The sequence below is a fragment of the Poromitra crassiceps genome (genome assembly GCF_964638095.1).
Source record: "Poromitra crassiceps genome assembly, chromosome: 12".
NCBI classification, from domain to species: domain Eukaryota; kingdom Metazoa; phylum Chordata; class Actinopteri; order Beryciformes; family Melamphaidae; genus Poromitra; species Poromitra crassiceps.
This window is the reverse complement of record NC_139632.1, coordinates 34,421,443-34,431,902: the sequence shown is the minus strand read 5'-3', so window position 1 is coordinate 34,431,902 and position 10,460 is coordinate 34,421,443. Positions and strand designations below refer to the sequence as shown.

At 46.1% G+C, this 10,460-nt stretch overlaps 1 protein-coding gene across 2 annotated transcripts; it reads left to right on the top strand.

The window, feature by feature from the left end:
* Positions 1 to 617: 617 nt before the first annotated feature.
* On the top strand, positions 618 to 10,160 carry atpaf1 (ATP synthase mitochondrial F1 complex assembly factor 1; the record flags this gene model as incomplete). 2 transcript variants are annotated; one of them, XR_014553213.1, is made up of 10 exons in its annotated part: positions 618 to 835; positions 1,730 to 1,838; positions 2,385 to 2,447; positions 2,907 to 2,969; positions 3,473 to 3,523; positions 4,273 to 4,320; positions 5,090 to 5,185; positions 6,553 to 6,660; positions 6,862 to 7,583; positions 9,097 to 10,160. XR_014553213.1 is itself a non-coding variant. In XM_083647593.1 (9 exons), 9 exons carry the CDS (start codon positions 618 to 620, stop codon positions 7,042 to 7,044), a joined length of 939 nt encoding a protein of 312 aa, XP_083503719.1. In that variant the 3' UTR covers positions 7,045 to 7,787. The 2 variants fall into 2 exon arrangements, 1 of the variants encoding a protein (XP_083503719.1); XM_083647593.1 differs by lacking the exon at positions 9,097 to 10,160 and having other exon boundaries at positions 6,862 to 7,787.
* Positions 10,161 to 10,460: the final 300 nt, after the last annotated feature.

The following is a 10,460-nucleotide window of genomic DNA, read 5'->3' as shown; positions in this document are numbered from 1 at the left end:
ACTGCCCAGGTGGGGTATCTCGTCGTAAGGGCCTTTCTCTCTGTGTGGAGTTTGCATGTTCTCCCCGTGCTCCCCCAGGGGGGCTCCTCCGTATATAACCCCCCCCCCCCCCCCCCATTAAAAACATGCAGAAGATCAGATCGTCATCGTCATCCGACCAGTGACGACAACATCCGAAGTTGGTCCCCGGGCGCTGTACGAGAAAGCGACCACTGCTCCTGGCCTGCCCCCCGGAGGAAAGGACAAAGCCAGGATGGGTTAAATGCAGAGGACAAATTTCACCGGCCACCGTCAGCATGTGTGTGTTTGTGGCCGTCCGTGCATGTGTTGATGTGTAATCGTGTGACAATAAAGACGGGCTTGTCCGTCTGAAATCGTGTGTAACATTTGTGGTGTGTTTGGAGCACCAGCCTGTGTCAGCACTAAAACATTACATCTCTGACTCTGACAGCAGTGTAAAGCTCATTATAATTATTTAAGTTTGTTACTATTGTTACATTTTCCCAGTAAAGAGAACAGTCATATAATTTGAATATATTTTCCATAGTTCCTCGGTCAGTTTCTATAGCCCGGAACGTTGTGCCTAAAGGCCCGTGGAGCGGGTCGGACCGCTGTAGATGTGGGACGGTTCAGGTAAGATGTCTCTGGCCGTGGTGCAGATGGCGTGTCTGTACCGGGGCATGTTAGCGGTCAGAGCCGGGCCCAGGCCGCTGCTCCCCGGCCTGAGCCCGCTCACCTTCAGGGCCTTCTCTGTCCGGAGAGCCGAGCCGGACCCGGGCCTGGAGGAGAACCCGTACTACAGCAAATACAGCGAGAAGCTACAGAGGCTGCGCAGGTGGGTCAGCTAACGTAGCCGGTGTTAGCGGTCAGGATCATTGGTCAGGATGCGTTCCCCAATGGTTCCCCTGCTATGATGGACACATTGACGTAAACCTTTTACAATCTATGGTCACGACACCAGGAGGATCTTTCTCTCTCTCTCTGAGATGAGCTAGTTTCTGCTTTTAGCCTTGTTATGGAGCCCACGTCTCTTATAACCTACGTCTCTTAAGTTCTAGGCTAGGGAAGACCCGCCCTACTCTGCCTCTGATTGGGTTGGGTTTAGGCACGAGGAGTGGTCATTACCTAGACGAGGCGTGGGTTACTGCTCAGTTTGTCACGGGGTGTGCTACAGTGTTATTGATCCCCCATAGAAAGATGGTTTTATATCTTTAATAATTTTTATTTGTGTGGATTAGCTACATAGCTAGATAACTAGCATCACAGTTATTTACTGACACCCCTGTTTTGTATGTGTACATTCAGTATGTACACATACAAGGGATTTGACTCCTGTATAATATATGCTGCTCTCAATGAAGCCTACTTACACAGGCTAAAGAAAAGGTGGTAACAACAATAAGGTACACAAATGTTATAGTAGTTACTAGTAAACTAATGACTATTAGTTAATTAATAGTTAATGACTAGCTAATGGCCTTTAATGATTAGTTAATCATTCATGATTAGTTCGTTCTGAGTATAGTTAATCATTAGTTGTAGGCTATATATATATATATATATATATATATATATATATATATATTCAACACCTGGGAGCTTAACTATATGCACTGCCACTTTCCACATTAATGCTCTACCCAGTGTTCAATGATCAAACTGCATGTACATAAAGTGACAGATAAAAGTTTAGGACACAAAAACAAAACTATGTTATGGTTGTCCTCAGTGCCAAACCACAGGAGTACCAGGTACGCCTGGAGAAACGCCATGAGGTCCAGACAGAAACGGTCAGAAGCTCCAAACAGGCCGAGTTCATCAGACTGATGGAGCAAGAGGTGGAGTATTGCACACACACACACACACACACACACACACACACACACACACACACACAGCGTCAGTGGGAGGGGCTTATTTGAATATCAATGACAGTCATGTGACTTTGACTCTGACTTGTACTTTGATGACTTGGAAAGGTTTCTTGACTTGACTTGAAAAGTCTTGACTTGAGATCTTGTTTGTGTAAATGAGTTTGATTGAAAGTGATGAGATTTGTTCCAGCAGACTAATTTAAATTCTGTGTTCTGAATTTGGATCGAATGATTGGATTTACTGAAGTTGAAACTCATTGTAGAAATTAAATTCATGGTGCTCTGACCAAGTGTTTATCCCATTCAAACCATATTGCAGTGAAAAGTCCTCAATGTTTAGTTTTCTTTAAGATATTAAATTGATACTGGACTTGACTTATTCTGACTGGACTTGGCGATCCACATTTACACTTGAGACTTGACACATGTTATTTGTATTCCTCCTCTTGTCTTGGGAAGGAGCGTGTGATGTGAAGCTGATGTCAGTTTGTGTTGTTGGAATCTTTGCAGTTGGAGAAGCGGGACAAGATGGTCGCCGGCGGGGCAGCGGCCGGAGGATTCACCAAAGACAAGGTGAGAGGAGACAGACAGACAGACACACACACAGCCTGACTGGCCCACACTGTTGGGAAAGTAATTTTCAGCCTATGTAACTTTGCAGTGTCACTCAGTATCTCACATTCAACCAGTCAGTCCCACATGTTTGTTTTGTTGTCACATAGGTTACTGCTTGTCAAAACACTCACAGAAACCTCTTGGCGGAGATACTTTGAACTATATCAGCTTTTAATTATCTGGATAATTTTTCTGTTGTATGCATATTAAATACATATGTAGGCTATCAGTAATGGCTATGGCTCCCAATTTGGTAGGTCTTGGCAGACTGGAAACTTTAAAAGTCAATCTTGGTTCCAAAAAGTTTGGGCACCCCTGCCTTAAGTGTTTCTTTCTTTCTTTCTTTCTTTCTTTCTTTCTTTCTTTCTTTCTTTCCCTCTCTCTCTCTCTCTCTCTCTCTCTCTCTCTCTCTCTCAGACACTCGGCTCCATCTTGAACCTGGACCTGATCCGGGACAAGACAGACGAGGAGATCGGCGAGGTGAGTCTGCTGCCGCATCACTTCCTGTCCGCTGCTGCCGCATCACTTCCTGTCTGCTGTTGCATCACTCCCTGTCACTTCCTGTCTGCAGAGCCTTGAGCGACTAATTTGTTGCAATTTGTGAACAATAGCCAAGTCAGAGATGGTTATATCCAGTTGGCCAATCATATCGTTCACTGCAGCTCAACAGTCAATGAGAGGGGGAGGTCAGGTTGACCTAGCCGAACAGGGTTCCAATCCAACCTGTGGTCCTTTGCCCCATCTCATCCCTTCTCTCTCTCCACCTTCCCTGTCTGTCTACTGAACTATCAAATAAAGGCATAAATATACCCCAAAAAACTCTTTCAAATGAATTGGGGGAAAAAAGGAGGTCTCTATGAACTCTGCATTTGAGCTGCTGATAGTCGAGTCAGATGTCATTTCTTTGTTAAAGTGACATCAGAGCTGGTCCAGTCCAGACTCCAATCCATCTCCTGGTTTTGACGTCTGTCTTCTTCTTTCAGATCTGGATGAAATATTATTCTACCAAGGACACGATCAGTGCTGTCATACCGGTGAGTTTAACAACCAGCAGAGGATGACATCACAGGACCTCAATGATATGAAACCCATATCATCACCCCCGTCTAAAATATGGACATCAAGACAGCTCTGCAAAAGTGAAGCCAAAACATGGTGGCTGGCAGGAAGCATCATCTATCTTTATACAGTAAATGATGGCAGCAGCAGTGAGGTCTTTGTAATGGAGAAGTGTTTTTATAATTGTGTCTCAGTCACTAGAGAGACCACAGAGCCTGACCTGGGCCCTAGCTAGGTGTCTCGGTCACTAGAGAGACCACAGAGCCCGACCTGGGCCCTAGCTAGTGATGTGAAAGTCAGCCCGAGGATCGGGCCGGACCTCGTGCCCCCTCCATTACTTTTAAATATGGCAAATGCTTGCTTACACATTCACTTTAGGTTCATGAAAATAAAACAATATGAGTGCCATACTAATCAAAATGTGGCATGGAATATCGACTGGAATTGACTCTACCGTATGTGTGGGCACAAAAGCATTCCATTCCCAATTCCAGGCTACATTTTTTGCTACACTGCCTGTCTTAGGGCATAGCACACTTGAAGAGCCTCACTATTGTGACTGTTACTTGTACAGATCTGACCACAGATCAGTTGAAACCTCAGACGTTTCTCATCTCTGCTGTGTGTGTGTGTGTGTGTGTGTGTGTGTGTGTGTGTGTGTGTGTGTGTGTGTGTGTGTGTGTGTGTGTGTGTGCGCGCACGCGCGCATGCTTGTGTTTTACAGGCTCAGATGTTCTCCGTCATGTTCAGCAGAGCAGCTTCATGTCCCACGGTAAGAACCCCCACTCCACCTGGTACACGGCACCCACCCCGAAACACACTCCACACACACTACACTAGGGGTTTCTCAGACCAGTCAACTATCAAACCACGAGTCGATGCTGTGCACTTATGGTTCCTCTGTGGTTTTAGCATAGTGCAGTAACTAATTAGCCTGGTAACCAGCCCCAATGAATCCTGGGTCTGGAGTCCTGGACGCAAGCCTATCCACCTCTGATTTCGTGACGTATTTTTCAGCCCCTACTGATTGGTTGCTGTCTGTGTCAATCATCAAACTCTTCCCCACGCTGCACTTCCCGCTCGGGGAGGAAAAACCAAACGCTGGCTATAGGTTGTTATAGCCAGTGTTATTGGTTGTTATAGCAACCTGTGTTCAGTTAGCATTGTAGCTACTATGTTCAGAGCGAAACATAGATGACAGAAACACATATTAACGTTAACATTACATAATTAAGACAGCAAATTTTATTTTACGTCCACTAATTCAAATTCCTCGTTTATAATCTGATTACAATACTCACACTATGCTATTAAAGTGAATCTTGAATGGGTTTTTTCCCCTCGCGTTTTTAGCTTTGCTTTGTTTTGCGTGTTAAGGTCCTTGATATGAAATAGTTTGAGAATCTCTGTTAGGAGACATAATGTTGTGATGTCACTCTCTCCTGTTAAACGACGTCATATAATGTTGTGATGATGTCACTCCTTTTAAAGATGTCATAATGTTGTGATGATGTCACTCCTCTGCTGGTCTCTTCCCTCAGTTCCTGTATGCGCTGCCTCAGGCGGAGGGATACGAGTTCTTCCTGGGTCAGTGGGCCGGTCACCAGCTGCACTTCACCTCCCTTATCAACGTACAGGTAACGCTCCAATGCTCTGCACATGCTCAGTCTGCACACGCTCAGCCTGCACAGGCTCAGTCTGCACACGCTCAGCCTGCACAGGCTCAGTCTGCACACACTCAGTCAGCACATGCTCAGTCTGCATACGCTCAGCCTGCACATGCTCAGTCTGCACACGCTCAGCCTGCACAGGCTCAGTCTGCACACACTCAGTCAGCACATGCTCAGTCTGCACACGCTCTGTGTTTTTTCTGCTTGCAGATGTAAAAATAAACACTTTCTAATGCAAAAATAAAGCATTTGTTGTATGGTAATTTTTTAATGGGTCCCAGACAGTCAAATAGCGCGTTTTAATCTTCTCGGTTAACCGATTAATGATTGGTTAATGAGGGTCGGTTTCTCTGTCTTTTTTTTCCCCTTCCTTTTCTTCATTTTCGTTATCCCTAGTCCCAATCATCCAGCACCCCACTGGCTCAGAACACCTCGGGCTGCTGGGAGTATCCCAGAGACGTGTTGTGATGTGCTATTTGATTTGCCCTCACCTGTCTGTCCTCACCTGTCTGTCCTCACCTGTCTGTCCTCACCTGTCTGCCCTCACCTGTCTGTCCTCACCTGTCTGTCCTCACCTGTCTGCCCTCACCTGTCTGTCCTCACCTGTCTGTCCTCACCTGTCTGTCCTCACCTGTCTGTCCTCACCTGTCTGCCCTCACCTGTCTGCCCTCACCTTTCTGCTAAAGTTTCCCTGACTTAACATCGTGAGACACTGCATTGAGCCGGTTGCCTCAGCCTGATTTTTCCCTTAAACTGATTTTATGCTTACGCAAAATCACCAGCGCCGAGGGGTCGCCGCAGCTGCCTGTCCTATCGGCGCAGCTCGGCGGAGGAGGCGTGCAGCCCCTTGAAAATGTGACTCCGCGGCATCAACACGGACGTGACGTGACCAGCACGAGAGCTGTGATTGGTCGTTTCCTTGGGCCGCGCACGTATCCGCTGACGTACTTGTTGTGAGGAAGGAGCAAATGCCATTTCCTCATTTAACAGTGCTTGTCTCTCATCTATCAAAGTCTTCTGCAGGCTCACCGGAATGAGTTTTGAAATGGAGGGACAATAAAATGTCCCCCCACCGACATGATTGCAAGTTCTTGGTAAACAACACGATAGCGTCATATGTAATGGACATGAGTGTACCACACGCCGCCTAGTGTTTTGGAGGTGTACCGCAGCCAACGCATCGAGTTACGTTCGAGTATGTACAGTCTCACTGTCGCCACTAGTCTGCGGCACGGCTCCAAGTCGAGGCTGCGCAGAACCCTGTCAGCGCCTTAAGATATATTTCATTTACCAAGTCTGTCCACTCCAGAGACAATGTGTTTGTTGTGTTTCAGATGTCGGCGGAGCACGCTCCCAGTCAGCTGATCCTCCACCATCACCCCGAGCTGCAGGAGGAGAAGGGCGTGGTCCTGATGAGTGCAGAGAGAGACCCTAAGTTTATTGTGAGTCCAGAAAGAATCTGTCAATACCACATGGAGGCTTCAAAGCCATAGGTGATATCACACTGACTGTCTATACTTTTCAGATGGTCGATTGATAAACCTCTGTGTGTGTGTGTGTGTGTGTGTGTGTGTGTGTGTGTGTGTGTGTGTGTGTGTGTGTGTGTGTGTGTGTGTGTGTGTGTGTGTGTTCTGCTCTTCCAGACTGTGCACCAGGCCCAGTGCCTGGCCAATCAGGTGCAGCTGTTCTACGGCACCCAGAGGCATGAGACGTTTCGATTGGTGGAGATGTTTAACCACAGCCCAGCTGACTTCAGTCACATGGCAGTGATCGCAGAGCTGGAGCAGAGTGGGCTGGGGCCTGCGCTGCCCCCTACAGGCTGCTGAGAAACCACAGACTGAACTACAGACCCATAGATGGACAATAGGACTTTCACGACTAGTGCATTTTACTAGTTATCAACGACTCCAAAAAGGTAGTCGACTACTCCAGGGATCTTCAACCTTTTTCAGCCCAAGGACCCCGATAGGGAAACAGAGCGGCCAGGGACCCGGTACGATGTACGGTTTTTGTAATTGTTCACAAACTACTTTGTCAAAAAATTTGGCGGACCCCCTGCAGTACCTCTGCGGACCCCCTGGGGGACACAGACCCCCCCTGTTGAAGTCCACTAGTCGTATAGTCACAGGATGTTTTTTTCATCCAATAAAAATGATCAATTCTCGTCAACAAGTTCTCGAAAACAGCCAGTAAAGCAGGGATACTCAACTTGCTTTGCCCGGGGGTCACTTTCGTGAAATGATAGGAGGCCAGGGGCCAGTTAATAAACAAACAATATACATTTTTCTGTAGCGGATTGTAGGTTTTTGGGGTGTCAGCAGGACTTTAGTCTGACAATGTTGTGCACACCGGATAGTTAGGTTAAGTACCGTAAATTCCGGACTATAAGACGCACCGGTCTATAAGCCGCACCTTCAAAGGTGACTATTTTTTTCTTCTATAAGCCGCACCGGTCTATAAGCCGCGGGTGTTTTGATGTTTAATTACCATATGAAAGGGTTCGTGCACAGAGAGGAATGTCGGGAAAGAGATCGCTGTTTGGGGAAGCTCCCATTTATTAACATTTCAACAAAACAAAAGTCAGGTCACTAATCCCCAGACAAAATCACACATTGTGGTATTTTTTGTTTTTTTTACAGTGCACACAGTGTCCGCGGTGTGGTGAAAAGAGGGCAAGAGAGGAAATTAAAACAGAAGTGGATTTATAGTTAGAAAGAGTGCTAAAGAAGAGAGAATTCCGTTTTTTATTTTTTTATTTTAGTTACTCACAGTACTATTGACCAGTCCAACTCAAAAGATATTCGGCAGTTTCACTTTGAGCTCTTGTTCCGCCGCTGGGCACACAGTGTCCGCGGTGTGGTGAAAAGAGGGCAAGAGAGGAAATTAAAACAGAAGTGGATTTATAGTTAGAAAGAGTGCTAAAGATAGTCCGGTCTGGTTATGACGAGTCTCGCTGGGTACAGTACGCCAAAGCGATATCCATTGACTCGATGATGCTGTTGTATGTTGCGCGTTTCTGTTGCACCAACGCGGAGAGGTCCTGCCCGGACGAAAAAGCGCGTACCCTCCCAGGTGAGGGGCTTCTTCCCCGCAGCCTGGAGGATGAGTTGACGGTCGGGCCAGCGGAGTAGGCAGATGAAGATGGCCCTCGGTGGCAGGCCGGGGTCTGGACGTGGCCGAGGCGCCCGGTGTGCCCTGTCCACCTCTGGTGGTTTCTCGCCTTCCTTCAGGTCCAGGATGTAACACAGGATTTTGCCACGAAAGCGTCCATGTCACCGATCTCAGCTCCTCTTTTACATTGATCAGGCGAATGTTATTTCTTTTACTCCTGCTGATTAAGTCATCAACCTGCGTGTGCAGGGTTTCGATTTTGCATTTTATCCATTTTCGGACTCACTGTGTTGTTTTTGTCCTCCAGTGCGCGGATGCGCTTTTCCGCATTATAAACTCTGTTCACGGTTGCCTTAGTTTCTTTAGTGAGTGAGTGGATGGACTTCTGCACGTTTTCAAACTTGTTTTCAAGCTGCTCAAAACCTCTGAGCGATGTCGGACTTAATCGATAGTGTTTCACGGAGTAAAAGTTTAGCCCAAGCGTGTATCTCCAGCCTCCAGCAGGTGAGTCATTTCCTCATTCATGGCGTGATTGCTTCGTCTTTTTCTTTCTGCTTACCTGTGTTGTGTTATGTTATGTTATGTTATGTTGTTAAAAGAGGGCAAGAGAGGAAATTAAAACAGAAGTGGATTTATAGTTAGAAAGAGTGCTAAAAAAAGAGAGATTTTTTTTTTTTTTGGAAAAAATCCATAGATAAGACGCACCGTTATATAAGCCGCAGGGGGCAAAAAAGGCCAAAAAACGGGAAAAAAGCCGCGGCTTATAGTCCGGAATTTACGGTACATACATAAGTGCCTGGGTAGCAAGCAGATGGCAGTATTTGATAATTTAGCAGCTAAATTATAGATTATTGAAAGATATTCCATATTCCAGACTGAAATGCTATAACAGAAGTGGAGTATTGGCCAGAGTGACATGAACATTTGGCAGTGTTGGGCCGTAGCTTGCTACAAGTAGCGAAGCTACATAGCTTAACTACATTTCTCAGTAGCTTGGTGGTAGCTTCACTACTTTTGAACCAAGTGGCTTTTTCAGTAGCTAAGCTATTTATAGACCCAAGTAGCTTGTAGCTTCCCGCAAAAGCTACAAGCTACTCGCAGTCGCCAGAGAAAATCCATGAGCAAAGCACGCAGTGGAGATTTCTGCTGCGGTTTGGATTAAACAGGAGGAGAAATTGCATTATGTCAAGTGTGCCTGTGTACCCAATAAAGCACTTCCAGTTCCATTATGACGGACAACAAGTGTTGTTGTCTGATCCTTGCTTTTTAGCATCCTTGCCTCTCTTGCAGCAAGACCTGGCACTACTCTGCCTCTGATTGGGTTGGGTTTAGGCAATGAAGACTGACGATTGGTTAAGGGTAGGGCAAAAGGGGCCACACGGGGCGCCCGCGGGCCGCAAGTTGAGTATCACTGCAGTAAAGGGTTAACTAATGTAGGTCTCAAAAACATCCAGGGTTAACTAATGTAGGCGGGACCAACCTGGGGGTATGTGAAATAGCAGAGTCCTGATTGGCTCTGAGAGGCTGTTTACAAATGAGCCACTAAACCCCAGCAACTTGTCTGAGCTGGAGATGGCAACTGTTTGACTGCAGTAACAACATAGACGAGTCTTATCCCTCTCTAAATACCTTCACTTCTGTTGATTTAACATGGCATCATGTAGATGTTTATTTATTTAGATTGTTTCTTCCTAAAACCACAGGGGAACGATTAGTCAACCATGATGCACAGTGTCGATTAGTGGTTTTGATAGTCTGTGAAAGCCCTAATAGATAACCAGTCAATTCTACTGTAAATATGCAATCAATCTGCAAATCCCATTTTAATAAAGTATCTTTGTGACTGTGGAACAGTGTTGTGAGTGGTCTCAGTGTGCATCATCTGGTGATCTGTGATTGACTGATGAGAAGATTTTATTTAAGAACGGACAACATGAGGTATGAAACTGGAAGTAACTCATATTTTGACAGCATTTATTTAAAAATGCTTACACCTGAGATGAGGGGACAATGGCAGATATCTCATAACGTGATCAAACCACTTGAAAACGATCAACAGTGACATAAACCAGTATGCTAGCCTGCTAAAAAACCATCCTGATCATGTGACCTCACATCCTGTTTGGCTCCA